General features: G+C 37.2%; 1 protein-coding gene across 2 annotated transcripts; it reads left to right on the forward strand.

Moving 5' to 3' along the window:
• The first annotated feature begins 225 nt into the window (after positions 1–225).
• On the forward strand, positions 226–21,255 carry CHORDC1 (cysteine and histidine rich domain containing 1). 2 transcript variants are annotated; one of them, XM_054082876.1, is made up of 12 exons: positions 226–530; positions 6,464–6,513; positions 6,606–6,727; positions 8,524–8,580; positions 9,082–9,242; positions 9,827–9,927; positions 10,846–10,904; positions 11,994–12,064; positions 12,364–12,469; positions 14,158–14,277; positions 14,919–14,981; positions 15,487–21,255. In XM_054082876.1, exons 3-12 carry the CDS (start codon positions 6,713–6,715, stop codon positions 15,628–15,630), a joined length of 897 nt encoding a protein of 298 aa, XP_053938851.1. In that variant the 5' UTR covers positions 226–530; positions 6,464–6,513; positions 6,606–6,712; the 3' UTR covers positions 15,631–21,255. The 2 variants fall into 2 exon arrangements, with proteins under 2 accessions (XP_053938851.1, XP_053938843.1); XM_054082868.1 differs by lacking the exon at positions 6,606–6,727 and having other exon boundaries at positions 227–530.
• The last annotated feature ends 1,039 nt before the right edge of the window (positions 21,256–22,294 follow it).

Genomic DNA, 22,294 nt, shown 5'->3' on the forward strand with positions numbered 1-22,294 from the left:
GCCCTTATCCTCAAGTCACGCTTCCTGCGCACAAAGCCACGCCCCCTGTAAACACGCCAGCCCCCTATTCACAACTCATGACCCCTGCGTACACACCACGCCCACTACACCCAAGCCACGCTTCTCTGAGCATAAGCTACGCCCTCTGCGCACACGCCCGCCCCTATACACAAACCACGCCCCTCTACACAAGCCACGCCCCTGTGCGCTAGCCACGCCCCCGCTCGCCTCCCGCCCTCAGCGCCACGCGTGTGTGTGCCGCAGCCGCCCGGCGCCTTCCTCTCCTCCTTCTTCCTCCTCCTCCTCTGGCACCGGCCTCGCGCCGCCTGGCGCTTGCGCAGCCTTGGCCGCCCGTTCTCCCCTTTTCCCCCCTCCCGAAGCTTCGTGAAGGTTCCGGCAGGCTCCGGGCGGCTCTTTCCGGCTTCCGGCTGGCCCCTCGCCGAGCGGTGCAGCGCTGGAGGCAGCCATGTCGTTACTTTGCTACAACCGGGGCTGCGGGCAGCGCTTCGACCCCGAAACCAACACGGAGGGTGAGCGCAGCGGGCGGGGGAAGGGGGCGCGGGGCCCTCCTTCGTTCCCTCCTCCCTCAGCTTTCGGTTTAGGGGTGCTGCGAGGGTCCGCAGGGGTACGTGGGGGACGATCTGAGGCGGGGCCGCCACCCTCGGGGCGCGCTGGAGCCGCGGTGCGGGGCTGGCACACAAGGCTCGGGGCTGTGATACCGAAAGTGCCGGCAAATAAACTCCCCAAGACTTGCTTTAGAGTTTTAGAAAGCAAGCATCCTTCGGCAGGGCTGGGTAACGGGAGGGAGTGATCTCCATCAGTCATGTGCAACGAGACAAGAGCCGATTACGGAATATATTCCCTACTTACAGGCATGCGTATAAATTTTCCCAGGAGTCTTATGCCTATTCTGTTGCTTTCCAATGCCTAATTTTGGGTTATTATGAACTTCACAACAGTCAAAACTCATGTTAATTTGGAGCTTTGGAGCCAGCTGTCTGCCTGACTTCTCATTTGAAGTGGGGAAAGACTGCAAACAGAGGTGATTAGAGAAGAAACATCTGTTCAGCACAGATCATACTTCAGACAAGACGTTATCATCTTCAAAGAATGAATAGTGTCTGAAAAATAACTCTGTCAGACAGAAAACATGCTGTCAGAGGGACACTCTGTATAACTTCCAAAAAATGCAGTTTCTTAAATGAAACTTTACTTCAGCTTAAATAAAAAATATTCCATTTATTTTAATAGGAATTACCTGTATCAGCCCGGCACTGCTGAGGGGCAGGGGCGAGTGTGTGTCCAGTACTTCTCACCTCCACTGGTCTGTCTCTGTGAGGTCCCAGGTCATTTCGTTCTGTTCCGGGAGGACTAGTGTTTTTTCCTGTGGTGCTTTCGAGGTGGGGTAAAGCCCTGCTGCAGGGTGCTCCGTGTGGGGCATGGTTACAGCCAGGCAGCGCAGCCTGCCCAGGCAGGAATCTGTCCTTCAAGGTGGAGGTGCAGGGCTGGCAGCAAGCCTGGCCCGAAGGTTCTTCTGTAATAAAACTGTTCACAGCGGGATGAGGGAAAAGGCACTCAGAACCAGTTCTAGATCTTACTGCGATATACTCTAAAAATAGGAGCTGGAGGCCTTGAGCAACAGACGTCTTTCTTTTGCTTTTGCGGGCGTTGCATACATAGCATTTATCTTAACTAGTGGGATTTTCTTGATTATAGTATATAGACCTGTAGCTGGTAATTAAATGTCTCTTATGACACATGTATGTCTATTTTGCCAAGTGGTGAAACATCTTTGAGGCACCATTATCTTAAGTTTTATAGTTTCACAGAGGCTGCAAAAGGGTAATCTGAGTTCTCAGGAGGCTTGCCCTGAACTGGTTTGTAAGGTAACTGTTGGCAGAATTTCTAGAATGCCATCATTGCATTAGCTTCATTTTTAGTGACCCACAAGATTAGAAGTAAGTTAACACGTTCTAGCATGTGCATATTCAATGATTAAGAACCATGGCATAAAATGTGTTTATTTTTCTGAGCTGTTTCCAAAGAGAGGGGCATCATCTGAAGTGAGACTCCCTAATGTTAGTAATAGCAAAAGCAGGCATGGTTGTGGAACGCTTCCACCACCAGAACCTGCAGTTCTTTGTCCCAAAAGACAAAGCAGATAGGGCTTTTTATACTAAAATTCTCACTAGGGTGCATGATTTCCACTCATTATTAAGACAACAGTTCTTCACCTTCCTGTGTTTGTGATCAAGTTGTAGTAGATTCGATCTGGTTGGCATAGGACTGCGCTAACTGTGTGGTGCTTGGATTGGGGAAAACAACGTCTTGAGATGCAGTTTGTTTTAGTGAGCGGAACACTTACTGGAATTACTGTTTTCTAGATTAAGCAGTTCTAACAGTAAATGTAGTCACAAGCCATTTCAGAAAACCATGCTTGGCCATTTTTGCAGAAGTTATTATAATTTTTGGTATCCCTAAACTTCACCAAGGTCGGTGGGATGATGTCTGGTTAGGCATCTAAATCCATATTTACCTGTATATATCTGTCAAGTTCAAATGTTTGTGTTTCAGAGCTGTGTTTGGATTTACCTCTAAAATATTGTGGGGATTAAAGCTAGTTCATTCTTTAAACAAACACTGAAATACTTATCCCTTTAATAAGGTGTTCTGCATTGACATAATCTAATAGTTAAGCTTAGGATAAATATAGTATTAGGTAGTTTTCTTAAATGAAAATAAGGCTTTCTGGCTCCAAAGCAGTTTTTAATCTTTCAGGTTTTTTTACCTGTATTTAGTCTGCAGTATAGATATTCCCATAGTGATGATTGATCTAAGAGGCCATTAATCTTCTCTTTTTGAATCTGATGGCTGAAATAATATATGCATGAATTTTCTGTAGAAACTCTCATTGTTTCCAAAAAATGAGTAAATGGCAAATGACTGACAGGAAAGACTGTATGCCTCTTAAAGAGAGTCGGAAAAAACAGCCTGAGGGAAAGCATCAAAGGTATGTCTACACAGTTGTGGCTCCAGTACATAGTTATGAATTCATCTGTAGCATGTCTGGTTGAGGTACGAACTTCACATGCATTTTGGGTATGTTAACTACTAGTTTATCCATACTGTTAAAGACTTGTACAACATCTGTTACAGAAGGTCGAACTTAACTTCAAAAGCAGTAGAAAGTTTTCATTTTTTTTTTTTTTTAACCTGTGAATAACTGCATAACCATTTCTAATCCATTTCAAGGCCAGGTCAAATTTTGCTGCTAAAAATTTGAAGTAGTGCAAACACACTTTGGTTTAAGTTGGAAAACAGTGCTGTTTAATGACAGTTGCAGTTTGCACAAACAGATGGAACGTGCGTATTTTATATGTGTGTTTTTCAGTTTATTCACTGTACTGCAACAATTTCAGTTTAGGCTATCATTTGAGTCTTTTTTAATGTGGTTTAATTTGGTCCATTGACAGAACAGAAGAACATACCTTTTTATGCTTGTTCATACCCTTTTTCCTTAGATCAAACTTGCTGATGTTGCACCTGCAGGAAAAAGATGATCAGAGACCTGAGGAAAACTTACTTTATGTATCTCTGAGGTGGAGTGGGTGAGAGATGGAGTTGCAAAAAACATAGCCTATCTTCTTGAGTCTGTGCCCAAAGTCACCTTTCTTTAGCCTTCTCTGGTCCCCACGGTTCAAACTTCATTCCTATAAAGTGCACCCTCTGATCCTATTTTCTGTTTCTGTTTTTTTGTTTATTAGGCAAAGCCGCCTTTTCTCTGTGAACTGTTTATAAGCTCTTGCCATGACATGTTTGTCCTGTTTTCTGTGGTTTTTCTACAGCACTGTGAGAAGTAGTTCAGTGGAGTTAGATTTGAAGTTAGCTTTTTTTCAGTGACCACTTGAAGGCATCAGCTTCCCAAAGCTGCTGAATGGAGGTGTGATGATCTTCTATCACTTTGGGTCTGTAAAGCATTATTTGCAAAGCATTGGAATGTTTCCACAGGATAGCAGGTTGGTTTGGAAGTTCTAATATAGACAGATGTCATTCCATCCTCAAGAATTCAACAGGATTTCATTATAAATAACTCATAAGTTTAGATAACCTGCACTATTTTCTACTTTGTCCTTTAACAAAAAGACTAATAAGGTGCTTCAATGAATAAGCATGGATATAGCAGTAAGGTGACAGCAGTGTGTGCATTGTGAGAATGGGATTGTTTTGTCTATGAAATTAGCATTAAAAAAAAAAAGAACTCGCCAAACAACCTGAAATTTTATGGGAGTTGCATCTCCAGAAATGATCCGAGGGTGAGAAAAAGTGCCTTTATTTTGAAAAACCTTGTTTCTCCTGGTGGGAGAGTGGAGAGGTGAGGGTTTTTTTGTGGGTTTTTTTGTAGTGAAAAAGGTAGAATAGCAACTAAAGTCTTGAGTTGAACTCTGACAAATCAGAAGTAGACATGCTTTTAAGTTCTCAAGTGACCATTGACGTGCGCTAAATGACTTGTTTTCCCCACCTAGACTGAGGTGTGATATTTTTATGGATGTGAACTTCAATCAGATAAGAGTTTTTTGCTCAGTATGAGTGAAAATGAGCGATGTCTTACTGTCCTCTGGTACGCAGAATGGTCAGACTGCTTATTGTATAAGTCCCACTGTCTCTTTTTGAGCTACTGCAGAACTCTTTGTCTTAGCATCTTCTGATGTGGAACGTGTATGGCCTTCATGAGGTAGCAGCAGCAGAGTGGGCTGTCATGTGCTTCATGGTGTATCTCTTACAGAGGGATTTGGGAAGCAAAGAAAAAGGATTGAACTTGGCCAGATGGACAAATAGGCACTTGTCTGTTTCCAGGTTGTGAGCTGGAGGATAGGCATCACTGAGTTAATTGATCATAAGATGGTTTTGGTCTCTAAAAATGTTGCACTGACTAACAACACCTCTCTCGTTTAAACCCACATGCTTGTGAGTGATTAGAAATATTAATTTAAGTCTTATGATTCAAAAATAATCTTTGCTGCAGAGCTTAGCTTGTCATCATAAGCATCGTGGTAGTAATACTTTAATAGTTTTGGAAAAGAATAAGCCCTATTTTTATTTGATTTAGCAGTGAAGTCTTGGGCTTTTTATACAAAATAACCACATTTTTTTTATTTTCCTGTGAGGTTTACATTTAAAAAGGCATTAGCTTCTCATCCTGAAGGAATTAGTAGAAGTTCATGGATGTGTATGTAGGTCCAGCTGAAGGACTAACGTCCCAAAACATGTGCCTTTTGAGTTAAGGTAGCAGCTTAAAGCACCACATCTGTCAGACTGTATTAGTGTCTTAGACTTAGGCACTGAATATAAAACTAAAGAAAATTCTACTGAGAAAGATTTCATAAAAATCTACATATTTATAAAAAATGAAAATAAACTAAGTTGTCTATAAGCCTGTTCGGTATCTATAAACAGATTACTAATAGCTTTTGATCAGTTTTTTCTTTAGCATCTTATATGATATTATGTGGATATTTTTCAGTCTTCTGTTTTATGGAGGCTTATAACAGTTGTTACTGTTGTCACTTTTATTTTTAGCTGTTTTGAACAACAACAAAAAATTTACTTTAAAGGCTAAAAGATAGCTAGTGTTTCCCATCACTTTAGAGTCAGGTCATTAAAATATTATCCATGCAGTATATATTAAAGAGAAGTTATATAATCTAAGCAATTCTATTACACTTGAGGAAAAAAAATCTGATTTAGTAAAAGAGGAACAGTTGCTACATAAAAAGCTGTAGTGTTGATAAACATCGGTGAATATAAACAGTTCAGTTAATGGAGGTCATGTTTCAGTTTAGCTTTTGTACAGAACCTATTAATAGTTAATAGTATTGACATGTCTGAATTGTGTATGTGGCAGATTGGCCTTTGGGTTTGAGTCCTTAAGTGACCTACGATTCCACAAACTGAAAAAAAAAAAAAACCAAAACCCAAGCTAATTATCAAGGAACTCAAGATTTGTGTTAAGTGAATTCTTTAACAGAGTGCTTCTAGATAGAAAGCCTTGATCAGGCGTATTTGATGCTGTAAAGGAGTATTTTATGGCTATTGAGTGGTCATAAAGCCACCTTTTTTACTTCTGCTAAATTACCCTTAAGGACTAATTATTTATGAAGGAAAGAGATGTTCCTTAGAAAACTTACTTGCTCCATATGAGCAAAAGTTTGTCTTTGATGCTTGCTTTCCAGTTTGTGTTGTATAGTACAGAAGAAAAAAATTTAATTATTTAGGTTTAATATGTGCACTCAGAAAGCTTGTTCTGTGAAGCTTGCATTTTCCTTCATAATTATGTGCACTTGGGGGAGGTTGGACAGCTGATGACTTACATGAATTGCAAGTGTGAATTTTTTACTGGGTTTATGATCAGATGAATAAGGATTCTTAGTGTTCTTGAATATTAATAATAGTTATTTTCTTCTAGATTCATGCACTTATCATCCAGGTGTGCCAGTCTTCCATGATGCACTCAAAGTAAGTATGCAAGTAGCTTTTTAAGTCTTCTCTTTTTTTCAGTTTATGTAAAACAGTATGCTTATTTTCCTTTCTAATTCCAAATCTTTCAGTTGTAGAAACTGATATGCGGCCTATCATGTTCGAAAAACACCATGAAATTAGAAAAGTGTGCTTACTCAGACCTCAAGAAGTAGAAAACTGTACTCATATGGTCTAAATGTCATGCAAGTCGGTATGGCACTTATTTCCTACTGATTGACTTATGTGTCTCAAGAATTTAATTAGGTCCACCAAGTAAGCCTTTGGAGGCATTGAGAGGTGTCATAGTCTTTCAGTTAATTAACCTGCTTGGAATTCAGACCAGCTGCTTGTGGTTTTATATGGCTAGAGCACTAATGTGTACGTAACATTTGCCTACTGCAAAACAGTTGTATTCTGTTAATCTGAAAGTTGCAACTGTCCAGGATTCTTAGGCTACATCTTCAGTAGTGAATTAAATATACCTGTGAGTGGTCTCCAGTGATCAGGCCAACTGCACAGCCCGTATTTATTATATCAAACTGTTTTCCTGCTTGAGGATCTGCTGGATGCATCCTAAGTGCCTACAGGGCATTATCTGAGACATAGCTGCCAAAACAGTGCTGCGTATCATTTTATCAATTTAATAGTGTATGACCGGAAATCTGATGTCCAGAAATGGAGCCTGGCACTGTTCACTGTATTAAAACAGACGTAGCCTAAATGACCTTTCTTAGGACACCAAACTGCTATTTAACCAAGCTTTGGGACAAGCATTTTTTCTTGGTATTTGGGAAGTGCTTCTACTGTTAGTGCATTTCAACCGTGTCCCACAATGTGGTGTCTTTTGGGCTCATGGAAGCTTGTGCATATGCACTGGGTAGCATATTTTCTGTGAGCTATAGCTCATACTGCAGTACATGAAGCCAGAATCAGCCACAGGATACCACTCACAAATTAGGACAGACTCTGTTAGATCAAATATGAAACAGTTAAAGTATGGCAATTTGTTTTCTGCAAAATTATAGTTGTACTCAAAACAGTACATAAAAGTTCTACCTAATTATAAAGCTGCATTAAAAATTATGCAGTTACTCCAAAAGCTTGTCTTTATTCCTTCTGTATCTTACATATGCACTGTTTTAAAACAAGCATTACTTTCCCCTGTCTCCTTATCCCATCATTTGTCCTGAATGAAAAAAAAAATCATAATTTTGGATGGGCCTTTTCCTTCTTGCTATGAATCCTAGGTAATCTAAGCAGGCAGGGTGAACTTTGTCTCCTTGACTGTGGAAATAGTTAATACTCTGAGGATATTTTAGAACCACCTACCTAAAACCTGTCGTCACATTGCCTAGGCTCTCAAAGTGGTGGTGCATTTATTAGTCGAACTGTTGTCTTTAACAAGGTTCCTTGAGTTCTAAGATACACTCAGAAAGGCAAAAAGGCAAGATAGTTTCTCAAAAATGTGTTTTCTGGTTTATATGATGAAAAGTGCTCTTGATTGTTGTAGTGGATGGGTGGCTATGTGATGCAGATATCCAGCTTTGTGGTGGGAAATAAGCATTTAAAAGACTTGGCTAGTGCTGAAGGGGAAAAAAAATCCTCATTTTAGGAAGACGGGGCCTGTAAGTTCTGCCACAAGTGAGCCTAGCCTAGTCTCAGGTACAGCACTTGTTTCTTTTGCTTATGTGTAACTTTGAGATAAAATAGCATTTCTGTTTTCTGTCACAGAGAGTTAGCACCTAACTTGTTATGGAAATATTGCCTGACATTTGGTGAACTTTCTGATTAAGCCAGCATGAGTGAATTAGAAATAGCAGTTGTGACATGTTTCTCTGGCTTTTAAAAACGCAGATGATAATGTTGTGCAAAGAAGGGAAGAAAATAATCGCTAATCATGATGTGCCTCATCTTGTATAGGAATATAATTAGTCTTTTGGTTTTTTATGAGCTGTTGCCGACTAAGGTAGTCATGCTTGTTTTGTTTTTATTCCAAAATATTTATAGGGTTGGTCATGTTGTAAGAGAAGAACAACAGATTTTTCTGACTTCCTAAGTATTGTGGTATGTACTCATGGATATTTACAGTTTTTATAGTTGTCAAATGACAGTTACAAATATTAAATGGTATGTGTGCTTATGTTTAAATTTACTTACTTTTGTTAAAACTGTCTTAAATGTAGCATGTACTATTTTTCTTGGCGTAATATTGAAGTGGAGTCTCATTTTTCGAGCTTTAGAGGTTGTAATTATTTCAAACAAAACCTATTGACACTTGTTAACAATGAAGGAAGGTCAATATTTTTTGTTACTTTGCTTGATTACAGAAAGTATGTGCTTTTCTTTAACGTTAGCCTAAATGAAGATGTTTTCTACTTTAGTTGTGGGATTTCCTTTGCAGCTGATGTTTAGAGTGAGCTAAAGGAGAAGATTGGTCTGAAGAAATACATAAAGAAAACTTGTTGCAGTGTTTGATAAGTTGTAATTGTGCACAGAGACGGCAGTGTGTGTGTGTGTGTGTGTATATATATATATATATATATGAACATATGCTTTCCACTGTAGGGTTGCACAAAGGGTCGCCATAACAGTGAGAAACCTCCTGAACCCGTTAAACCAGAAGTCAAAACCACCTCTGAACGAAAGGAGTTAGCGGAACTGAAACCCAAATTTCAAGAACACATAATTAAGGCACCAAAACCATTGGAAACAATTCAAAGGCCAAGGTACAGTATATGAAACTGTTTTGCCAAATCTGTGGTCAGTTTGCCAAGTTAAAGCTAGTTTGATTATTCAGTGTTACATATCTCGTGTAGTGTAAAAATTCCCAAGTTAGCTTTAAAAGAGTTTGTGCTTGGTAGCAGTGATAATGTTATCTAAAGCTTCAAAATGAGATAAAAGAGTTCTGGTTAGGACAAGGTAGTGTTGGGTCTCTTTGCACTTAGCTTCATGGGAAACAAAACTGCAGTGTAAAGCTGCATATAGCTTTAAATGCCACTGGCAGTTGTGTTTAGTGTGTTAAACAGTCATAAAAGGTAGTTTTGGGGCACTTGTATTTAGATTCCTTAATCTTTCTTATTTATTTTTATTGTTATATTTAGCATTTCCTGTTGAAAGCCAAGACTGTCTTCTAAATTTCTAGTCTGTTTTTCCATAAATAGCAAGAATTGGCATTTGCAAATCTAGTTTATTTATTTTGTTGTTGGAAAGGAAGAGCCTTATTAGCAAAATTGAAAGTTACTACTTTGTTGTCTTTTGTAAATTGTTTTTCACAAAGCTGACATTAATACATGGATATTTACTTTTTTAGCCCAGATGAGCCAATGACAAATCTGCAGCTGAAAGTGTCGGCTTCCTTGAAGCAAGCACTAGATAAACTGAAACTATCATCAGAAAATGAAGAGAAAAAAGGTAAGGATATAGGTTTAGTAGGTATATGATGGTAATTCTCACAGAGATAAATGAAATGCTATATTTTATTGTTGTTTTCTGAAGTAATTATTTCATGTAATTATGTTCTTGTTCTTAATAATCAGGGAAATACCTTCCAGTCTAGGCAACGATAATCAAAGTTTAAATGTGAACAATGTGGAGACTCGGACCATTATGTTCCTATTTTGTGAGATATCCTGGTTAGAGTGGACTTGATGGGAATATCCGTTTCTGAATATCTGACTGAAAGAGTCTCCCAAATGAACTCTACTGCTATGTTATTGCAAACATGGTGTCATATGAAGCCATTCATAAACAGGAGAAATTCCTCTGAAATCTAGTTAGTTGTCCCTTGTCAGTTTTTCCTCTTTTTTTTTTTTAAATTCCTACAGTTTCTTTGGAATTTAGTTCTTGAACTGCTCTGATCCTTAAAGAAACGCTTTCTGATTTCAGCCTACATTTGTGTCTATTTTATACTCTTCCTGTGCCAAAATTGTCATTTAGCTCTTCTTTCTACTTGGTATACGAATTCTTCCCTTGTGTGTATTTATAGACAGCAGTTGGAGCCTTTCACCTTCTTAGTTTTACAAAACCAAGCATAATGAATAATTGCTCTTTTCCCCCCATGATTGTGATAATCCTGTTCATAAATTTCTTTTTTCCACACTTAAGACAATGTAAAGGTATAGAATAGGTAATACAACTTTTGGAACGTTTGCATCATTTCTGTTTCTGTTGTACCTTTCTGGCAGACTTCAGTACCAGGCAGAAAATAAACAATTTGAGGGTTTTTTTCCTAACATACTCCTTAGCTTGTTTTAATTCTTAATAAAAGCAAAACATTTAGTACATAATACAACTCAATTGCTATTTTCTGTAACACGATTCTGTTTACAGAGGAAGACAGTGATGAAATCAAGATTGGGACTGCATGTAAAAACGCAGGCTGTTCAAAAGTAAGTGGTTCAATTCTACTTTAAAATCTTAAACAAATCTACTTTAAAATCTTAACAGTTAAACTGTTAAGTGTGCAGTTTGGTTTTCCTTTTGTGGGTGTTTGTTCATGTGCAGTGCATCAATTTGGAAGTGGCACAAAGTCCATCACGCTTAATAAACACACATTTGATAACGCACTCTAGTATGGATAAATGTGGGGTGCGTTGTACCGTGAATGCAGTAAGTTTTAAGATTCATTTTGCTTAAGCCTGACTTGAACTTCTAATTAGTAACCTTGCCAAACCCGTGATACTGACATGTTTCTAATTAAAATGTTAAATATGATACTTGTGAGAGGTGACTTACTGAACAGTTGAATTGCTCTTGATAATCTGTATGGATCAGAAGCATCTTCCAGTTTTGTGAGTTAATGCTTACTGCCAGAAGAATCCACAAAGATAATGTTTTAACACTTCTGGCACCAAATTAGTCTTTATATTGGATAGTAACTTAAGCTGAAAGTTTTTTATGCTGACACCCTTGCCCTGGATGGAACAGAATGGTAGATTTTTAAATATGGATTTCACTGGACATGTGAGAGACTTTGCGTTTTCTACTGAAACTCTGATTGGAGGAGAATTTATAGCAGACTGTTGCTTGCGTTGGGAAGAACTGATATGATATTCAGTGGCAGCAATGTATACTGTTTAATTTACTTCCTTTGAATATTCGATGTGTTTTATGAATGATAAATTTATTTTCCATTTGAGTACTTGTTTTCACTGAATATTCAGAGTATTTTAAAATATAGCTCTCTATGAGGACCAAAAGTGACTTACATGAACACAGATGATATCGAAATTGATGAATACCATTGAACTGATCCAAGTTATAGCTTGTTAGCAGGCGTGCCAGGGAACCTTTTATGAATGAAGGTTGAATGGCTATGTGGAAAAGCTAGGGCAAGCCATTAGGTTTACTCAAATTTATTTACTCAAAAGTTTTATAATACTTTGTTCAATGTTTCTTTTGTGGGTTGGATTGTGTTTTGTTTTCTTTTCGTCCACGTCCTGTAACAGTAATACATTTCAAATGCTTTGCTTTACTAGACATACGAAGGACCACATAGCACAGAAGAAGTATGTATATACCATTCTGGCGTACCTATATTCCATGAAGGGTTAGTATTCAGTTAACTTTAATTTGTTTTTTTTTTTAATTAGTCTATTACCTGTTCCTGCTTTCTTTGTAGGTGTTGCCTAGTTTTCATTCTGTATTTTTAACTCAGTTAAAAATAGCAGTACTTGATATATTAAATTAATGGTAACATTGCAGGGCAGTTGGGACTAGATGATCGCTCAGGTCTTTTCCAACCCAAACTACTCTATGATTCTATGACTGCATACAGGAAAGGTCTTGGGTGCTTACAGTAAATAGCATCCTAAATATTGTTTGTTAATTACTTTGCATATTTTAAAGGATGAAGTATTGGAGCTGCTGTAAAAGAAAAACATCTGACTTCAATACATTTTTAGCTCAAGAAGGCTGCACAAGAGGAACACACGTTTGGACTAAAAAGGATGCGGTAAGTAGCATTGACATTGTATTTGGTAGCTGGCCATTCTGAATTTTGAATACTGAAATGTGGTTGGTAGCTTGATTGAAGAGTTACTGTGGTCAGGCTGTTACAGATGACTAACCTTGAAATAATGTGGAGGATGTTGTGTTCAGCATGACAACAGAACAACAGTTTGAAGTTATCTGTGGTAGAAGTAAACTTGTGCAACCTTTCTTTTTAGTGACTTATATAGTATCACTGTTTTATAGTAAAAGTGGCTTTGGGAAATTTTGGGGGAAAAACAGCGGTCTTTCCTGCTTTGTTAGTTAAGAGAGTCTTGGTATTCCATACAGAATATATTCCCTTTGTCTTTAAAATAATGTTAGAAGTCTTTCTTCCCCCCAAAGACCATGAAGAGAGCAACCATACATGTTCTGTAGTAAAATAACTATTTCCAGTTTCACTCAGTAGTTGAATTGGGATGGCAGGACAAATAAGGTTGATGTTGTTCCATGGGTGGGGATGGAAGGGTTTGTTTCTGCCTAATTTGGATTCTGTTTACACTTCTGAATATTTTTCTGGTCTTAATCTAATCGATTATTTTGGTTTAGCTAACAGTATAACAAATACAGAGAGAGTATCTCTTTAGTTTGTAGGTATTTCATTGCAAAGTTGGGAACAAACTGCAAAATTACAAGGTGAAAAATATTTCTATCCAAAGTTTAAAAACATTCTTAGAGAATGTTATAGAATGTAACAATGGAACTGAACACTTACTTCAAAAACCTTAGCTGATCACATGCTGGGCGGAGGTAAACGCAGAGTTCTTGTTATGAATATACTGTCTATGGCTGAGACAAAATTAGTTTGATATTGCAAACATCCATTTCCAGAAGGAAATAAAGGTATGTACTGCAGTTCTGTTATCTCATTCTCTAATAATTTCTTTACAAGTCCTATACTTCTTTCAAGTCAAGGAGTTGCTACTGACTTTGAATAATTATGTTTGTGTTTAAACAGTATTTTCAAATACAGAAAGGAGGGATTAAAAAAATGCTGAAGTTGTGAGCCTAAAGCAGGAGAGAATTCTTGTAAAGAATTTACCCAGATACTAAGAAACTATGTGTATATAAACTGTGTCTATATTGAGATAATGGCCTTGTAGCTAGTGAGGGGCAGGGTAAGAGGGGAGGCGGGGTTGACTTCACTTTTTTGTTGTGTTTTTTGTTTTAACTGTTTTTCCTGGATCAAAAAACAGAGGATAATATGCAATATTTTTTTGCAGTAATACAGAAGTTTCTTAGTCGTGGCTTTCTTTTTCTTTGATCAATTCCCTTCATGTACCTGCTGGATAACTGCAGTCTTGGGAAGGAGGTTATTTCAACAGTTCTTCTGTTCTTTTGGTTGTTTTGGGTTTTTTTAAATTATTATTTTTTCTATCCCAATATTCTATATTCTTACTGTAGTCTCTGTCATAAGCATTGTTTTTCTCATTTCTAATGTTTGTCAGGGACTGGTAGCTGAAATATTTAGTTAAAAAAAAAAATGACGTTAGTGGAGTCTTGCATCTCGTGTGAATATGCAATGTAGTCTTTTATTAGGTCTACTTATTGGCTATGAAAATAGTCCTGGGCTTCTATCCTAATTAATGTTGTGAAAAAACAGATGCCCAAGTGTGCAATTTTAAGTCTTTTTTTTTTTTTCCCCTTTTATAGGGAAAGAAAGTAGTTCCATGCAGGCATGATTGGCACCAAACTGGAGGAGAAGTCACTATTTCTGTATATGCAAAAAACTCTGTTCCTGATCTGAGCTATGTAGAAGCAAATAGCACAATGGTGAGTATCTATATTAAGATGCAATTTTATTTTTTAATTTTTATAGCAGCTTGAAGTTAGGTAAACCTGGTTTCTGCTTTATTTGTGAGGCAGAGGTAGAATAGGATAAAAATCTTTTTTGAGTAACAGCTTGTTCTTGGCATTTGTGTTTGTTCTAATATGTATAGCATTATTTTTCTGTTTTGTTTGGACATCTATACTTTAATGGGCTTTTTTAAAAGATACCATATAATATGCCAAAAAAATCTTAAATTTTATTTCTACACTTAAAACCCAAGCATGAAGGATTTGCATCACCGTATGTGTAAATAATTATAGATTGATAATTTCATTATATTGGATTTAATGAAATTTAATATTGTTCTTCACGGTATGCACTTTCACAGCTACTATTATTAAGCAAGTGTTAAGATACTTCTCCGATTTCTTAATCACGCAGGATATATATATCTCGCCGCTGTTGACTATGATACTGTATCAGGTTGTTAGAACAGGTTTTCACTTCTATGCCTGAGGGACAGTTTGATCCCTTTGCTCATTGCAGGATCCAAGTCCTCATGTGATGTATTATGCTTAAACGTACATGAGGTGTCAAATGTTCTATTAGCCTGACAAAATTTTCTGTTGTTTTTCCACTTAAGTTAAATATCCATATCGTATTTGAAGGAGAAAAGGAATTTCATCGCAGTGTGAAATTATGGGGAGTAAGTATAAGAATAATTTTTCTGTTTTAACAAGGAAACCAAAACACAACAAAATACAAACCTTCTGTTTCCTCTCTTTTGGAAGAGTTTGGTTTTTGTTATTACTCCACTTACTGAGAGAAATTCAGTTGCTTGTCATTCAGTAACTTACATTTAAATATGAATCTAATGACCCAAGATATCAGGTATGACATCATAGTTGATTCTGATTTGAGCAGAATGTTACCTCCAGAGGTCCTTTCTGTCCCAATTTTTGCTAAGATCCCAACACCATGATAATAGTGTTGCAGTCAACCCTTGACTTTATATAATTGCATGCTTATGTATGTATTGTGTATGCACAAGCAAGCGTAGCTTTGGTATAGGAGAGGGTTGACTTTTCTAGACATCAAAGGGGACTCCATCTACTGATATTTAGTGTTAAAGTGCTCTTACGAACTTAATTCCCCAAGTTTTTAGCATTCTGTTTCTTAAACTGAAGTGTGAAATCTGTTTTCTGTTCTAGGTAATCGATGTAAAGAGGAGTTATGTAAACATGACTGCTACAAAGATTGAGCTTACTATGAGAAAAGCAGAGCCCCTGTTATGGGCAAGTCTTGAATTGCCAGTATCTGATGCACAACAAAAAAAAGAGAATTTGGATCAATAATTCCAAGAGACAAGTTATACCCATTATGAAGTGGTGACTTGCTACTGTAATCAAATATTTAACTTTTATATATAGATTTTTTTTTAATGCTTGATCACATGTTCTATCTTACAAAGAAATTTGACACACAGTAAATGGGGATGGTAATAGCTATTTCTACTCTTCGACCCATGGTATATTTATTCTAATTTGAGTGAATTCCATGGGGATTTAGAGTAAAAGAGCTATTGCCCCTTACTTGCAACCTTACCTACCACTCACTGACTTTCCAAATAGACGTGTTCTCAGTCTACTCTGTGTTTTAATTTTTTAAGTGTTCAGTTTAGACTGGATCTGCTAGGTAGCACATGTTAAATTCAGCACGGTTCATTATGCAGCATATAGTAATACAGATAGAAAAATATGAGCTTATGAAGTGAATTTCTACATCTAGAATGAAAAGGTACATGAACGTAAATATGAAAGAACACTTTGTAGACTTGCATTTTTGTCCTGTGAAACTATGGAATAAACAGTATTTTGCTAAGGATATCAGTACTTGATGACTCTTTTGCTGGTTTTCGTTCATAAAAGCAGGAGATCAGATTAAAATGAAACCAAAGTTGGCAAGAGGGTATTTTTTACTCCAATGCCTTTTGGTATTGGAATTTTTAAATATAAAAGTGAATGGACAGTGAAATGCCCAAATAACTTAGCATAGTAGCTGTGAAGAATATACAAGCAGCAGACTGTTGTAAAATTACCAAAGTGCTGTATATATTCAACAGTCTTTAGAACATATATTCTGTCCTATTCTGCAACATTCAAAATTGTGAATCTTTTTTCAAAATAGGTGGATATGTGTAGTAGGAGAGACCAGTACACACTGTAGGTGTCTGAAGAAAATTATTTTCACGTAGATGTGCATAGCTCTTGTTTCTGCAGATGGTAATCTAAGAACCAAATTTATCTACTGGAAAAATCTTGGGAGAAACAAACAACAAGCTTTAAAACGTCTGTCTCAAACCATAATTGTACCTTTGAATTAAAAAAAAAAAAATTTCTTTTGAACACCGGAAGCAAAATACTGTAATTAGAAATTAAGATGTTATTTTTTGTTCAGTTATGCATCAGTAAAGATTTGTGGCTGAAGACGAGACTTTTATCCAATCAGCAACACGTGCAGTAATGTTGCTTTCTTTTTATACTTAAAATAGGTTCTTAATTTGGGATTGCAGTTGAAAGAAAAAGCAATGTTTTTGTACATGAGTCGTGCAAAATGTACACCATAGTTTATTGTGCTGAAACTTATATATGTAAACAAGCAGTCCTGTGGACTATTGAAATATGTGGATGCTCATCTACCTACCTTTGCAGATCTTGAATAATGACAAGAGAAAGACAGAATGTAATAAAGGCATTCTGAAGTTAAATGTGGATTTCTAAGTTTCCCAACTGATATAATTTGATTTGAGTTCAGAGTTCTGTCTCTAGCAGTACTTCAAATCCTACTTCATGCATAAAGTAGTAGGAAATACATTACCAAAGAAACCATTCCGAAACATGGAGAAAGTAACACCAGTGCTATATCTGTGAAATTTGTTCTGGTGCTTTTTTACCTTCTGTTCCAGATCCCAATGCCTCACTGACTTGGATGGTTGCTGCCTCCCTTGGGCCTCTATTAAAAATTTCAGCTCAAAAGATTCTATTAACTTCTAGTAATACCTTTTTTTTAAAAAAAAGAAAAATAATTATTTCAAAATGTTACATACTGTGATGTGATAGGGGTCAAGCGTATAAAAATGTATGCCTGCAGATGGTCCTCTAAAAATTGAACAGGCGTTCCCTGATGTGTTCTGAACCAACAAGTACAGCTCTTGGTATAATTCTGGGAACAAGCACTTCAGTGGACGAGAAATACTATATAGCTGTAGCTACTAGCGTACCATCTGTGGTTTTTGTATGCAGAACTCTGAATTTGGACAGCAAAATGAGCAGTGTTTAAATGGCAGGATAAAGTTTTTAACAAGCGAGTTCAAATGTGTGTCTATTCATATAGATATATAAATACCCTAAATATCTTATTTTTTCACATTTTTGTAACATTTTCAATTTATTTGCATTCTCACATGCTGTAGGTTTATATCATATAAAATCCATTTTAAAGAATTATATAAGGTTAATAGAATTTCCCGGGAAACAGAATTTTTTAAGCAAATCTTATTCTCCCATAGTATTCTAAATGCTAAATGGGGAGAAATGTGGATGAATGTACCTTCTGTGTCTAATGCTGCAGTCTTTGGGTCCCTGTCGCTATTTGTTATATCCTTTAAAACTACATTCTGCTGGTAACTGAGTCAACTTGGCAGTAAGTAGAAGAAAGCTCCTGTAAACATGGTCCTCAGCTTTGCTTTTGCTTCTTTTTCATTTCTCCTACTCTCTTTTATTTATACTTTCAGCGCAAAATTAAAGAGACTTAAGGAATTCCTTAATGACTTTCCCCAGTTGATGGCAATAAAATCAATTTTAAAATTCACCTCTTTAAAAAAAATTTTTTTAAAAAAAAGCTAACTTTGATCAGGCAAGAAAGTATGGGGTTTGCAAATAATTGCCTAGTTTTTTATGGCCTGTGATGTAGTTCAAAATAAAAGGATAAACCTTCAGCTGGTACAGACTGCTGTAAGCATCTTGTTTAACTGCATTAACTCTTTGCATCTTTTTATAACCATATGTCTGCGTCTATCATCAAGCTGCAAAAGCTTTGTAGCTTACTGAATTTGAGTGTTTTGAGCAGTTGCTTAGAACAGGCTTCAAAACACCGATGTTGGATCTCTTAGTATTTGATGAAATTGTCTTTTCGTGGATGGTGGTAGCTGACATCTCCACAGAGTATTTGCTTGGCCTTAACTTCTGTTAGTGAATGTGGAGAGAAGATGAAAGCAAATGTAGTGTACCAACCCAGTCGCAGTACTTTTTCAAAAGCAAGATTTTAAAACTCAGCTGGGTGATTTTTGATTGCGTAAGCTTTCACTTACCGAATAATAGTGAAACTAAATTGCAAACAAGTACATGCTGGAATACTTGCTGTTCAATTTACCCTGGTTTTCATGTTTTCAGAAGTTGTGCTATATTTAACAAGTTGGTAAACTTGCTGCAGTTCAGACATATGTTTATAATGAGTCTCTAGCTGTTGTGTTTCAGTATGGGTTTATGTGCTGCACAGGTAGACAATGTATTGGATGTCTCAGAATTGACTGTCCGGGTGCATATAAAACTTTTGATGTACAAATCCTTTTTAACATGAAATATCTCATGGGTATACAAGTTTGTGACAGAAATCTTTTCTCTCATGTATAAGGTCATTTTCCTACCTACCATTACGTATTGTATCTGTAACAACATTTCTTGGAGGAGTTCGTATTTATTTTTAATGTTAATACATTGTTAAGCACTGGGCTGTTCAGCTGCTCTGGCTCTTATGTTTTACGTGGCACTGATGTTAAGTGGACATTGGATGATCTTCTGGAACGCGTACATTATCAAGTCACCATTTCAGTAGTTTAGGGATTAGTTTTACTAGGAATTTTGCCTTGAAAAAAATCTACTTATTCTGTGTAATGATGCATATTTTGCTTGCGCTCTTCAAACATGGCATGAGTACTGGTTAAATACTGCACCTGATAATCACTGGTCTTTCCCAATTGCTACTAAATTTTTTTTTATCTCCGTTCAGAATCCTTTTTGAAGTAATGAGTTATGTGTCTGGAACACTGTTTTAAGGCAGTAATAATTTTGCTGTTACAAGAGTCTTGGATTACAGCTGAAGGGGGGAGATGTCTTTTTGCATGGCGGTTAGATTCTGCACTTTTGTAAAACTCATTTGCAGAAATTAATCTCACGTCTTCATGCTCCGATTTTTTTTTTAAATGTATTCAATAAAATTGTTATTACTTGCTGGTTGCATTTGGGTTTTTTTGACTTCTTTTGTTGCGGAAAAGAACTTTCTTTTGGATTTGCACCACTGTGGCTGAAATAAAATGTAAATGGGCATTTTCCACAGATCAGCCTACATATGAGGGCAACTGTGGCAAAAGTGTTTCCCCCCATCTTGGTTTTAGAATTGCCTGTGGTTTTCTAACACAACAGCCTTGTCAAGATACATATATTTTGCAACAATTTGAGTAATGTGGCTACTCAGATGGAAGCCTGTCTCATTCACAGAAGCTGTTCTATCCAAGAATTGTGAGCCATGACAAACTTATAACCAGAATAATTGCAGCACAATATTAGAGCTGTTCTAAGAATACTGAAGGTACAGCTCTACTGATTTTTTTTTTTTTCTGTTTTCTTTTTTCTTCAAAGAAGGAGGAAGATACGTGTCAAGACCTCTGGCATTCCCACAATGGAGAGAAAAAAGATTCACAGCTTCAGTCCTGAAATTTTCTCCGTTTACTGTATTTTCTTGAAGTTTGAGTAGGTGTTTTAACCAAAGAGAACCAAGATACTGTCACAGACATAAGCTAATCCACAGTTACTGTGGCAAATGATTGTGAAATTCAGTTTCTCCGAGTTCATCTGCAAAATGAAGGGCAGGTGTTGAGGAGGTACGATGTTAGCAGTAAGGATGATGGGTGGGTAAAGGATGGTGTTTAGGCATCTCCGGAGGCAGCACAGATTTCAACTCATATTCATAAGGCCAATTTTTTCCTATTAGGTGGCCAAACATTTTGTTTTCATAGAATCATGGAATCCGTAGGTTGGAAAAGACCTTTGAGATAATAAAGCCCAACCATACCTGTTCACTACTAAATTATATCCCTAAGCACTTCATCTACCTGTCTTTTAAATTCCCCCAGGGATGGTGACTGAACCACTTCCCTGGGCAGCCTGTTCCAGTGCCTGATAACCCTTTTGTTGAAGGAATCTTTCCTAATGTCCAATCTGAACCTCCCCCGGCACAGCTAGAGGCCATTCCCTCTTATCCTATCACCTATCACTTAGGAGAAGAGACCAACACCCACCTCTACAACATTATTTCTGGAAGTTGTAGACAGTGATAAGGTCTCCCCTCAGCCTCCTTTTCGCTAGGCTAAACAAGCCCAGCTCCCTCAGCCTCTCCTCCTAAGACTTGTTTTCCAGTCCCTTCACCAGCTTTGTTGTTCTTTTTTGGATACACTCCAGCATCTCAATGTCCTTCTTGTAGCGAGGGGCCCAAAACTGAACACAGTACTTGCAGTGCTGTCTCACCAGTGCTGATTATAGGGGCAGAATCACTTCTCAAGTGCTTCTGGCCACGCTGTTTCTGATACAAGCTAAGATGCTGTTGGCTGCCTTGGCCACGTGGGCTCATGTTCAGTCAACTGTCAACCAACACCATCAAGTCCTTCTCCACCAGACAACTTTCTAGCCACTCTTCCACAAGCCTATAGTGCTACATGGGGTTGTTGCGTCCCAAGTGCCACAGTCTGTACTTGGCCTTGTTAAACCTCCCAATGTATCAGTGTGTTTTTCTGTAGCTTAACTGATCAATCTATATAATGACTTGATTCTGGTTCGAGAAAGTGTACAGGGTTTTTTTGAAGCCTGTGTTTCTGTGTAAGAAGGAAGCATCCTCTTGAATAAAGTATTTTTGTTACATACTGATAAGTGTTTGAAAAATTAGTTCTTGGTTAAATATTAACAAAAGCTGCAGTGCAGCAAAAGCCATTGAAAGCTAGCTGGAGGCTGTTACCTTACAACCATCTATGAAATATTGTTAGCTGAAAAACCTTGTTCTCCAAAATGTGTTTCAAATTTATGATAAATATTGATGCTGCAATATTACTGCCGAGTTCAATACTTGGGGAGAAAACAAGCATAATATGCTTTTAGCATAATGTGCTTAATCTAACTTGTTCTTTACCTGAAAATCAGATTCATTCATATGAGGCAGAGTTGATACTGTGCACTTCTGGACCCTAAGGAACTTAAGGGTTTTTTTGTAAGGGAATGCCTTGTAATCAAGATGTGTTATTGTTTACATAAGTGTTAACCCAAATTTTAAATGTTCTGCCTTCGTTTGTGAAAGCAGTTGACATCTGGAATGTCTACTCATGAGCAAAACCTACAACAAAAGCATTCAGTTCAGAATTATTCTTTAATTATAGCTCTGCAAATTGGAAGCCTGTCAGCACTTCTGCTAGAAAAATTTGTACTTCAATGGATGCTTATGCTGTCTGAGAAAGTTAACAGCTGCAAAGAAGGTAAAGCTTGGAAAATTAATGTAGGATATTAAAATGTAGTTGAAAATAAATTTTTGAGAAAGGTTTTCACATATTTGTAGAAAAACAAAACAGTTTGTAGAAAACATGCTAGGACTGAAGGTTCATACAAAACAACAGCTCCAGCTGTGAATGAGCCAAAGCACTGCATCTTTTTAAATCACTGTTATCATTTTTTCCCATGCCTTTATAAAGGTTGACCTTGTTGCTGTGTGAGCACAATGGCATTGTTCAGCATTTCTTCTTTCGCTATTACTCCTCAATAATAATTTACTTCAGAATTAAGACAATGAAGTCTATTGCATTTATAATTGAACCATTATTTTGATCCACACTGCCTGAAGACTGCACAACAAAACATGGCCAAAACCTTCCACGAGATTGAAGCAGCAGTATTAAAATGTTTAGCACAGAATTCTTAAGCT

Source organism: Cuculus canorus, chromosome 1 (assembly GCF_017976375.1).
Source record: "Cuculus canorus isolate bCucCan1 chromosome 1, bCucCan1.pri, whole genome shotgun sequence".
NCBI classification, from domain to species: Eukaryota; Metazoa; Chordata; class Aves; order Cuculiformes; family Cuculidae; genus Cuculus; species Cuculus canorus.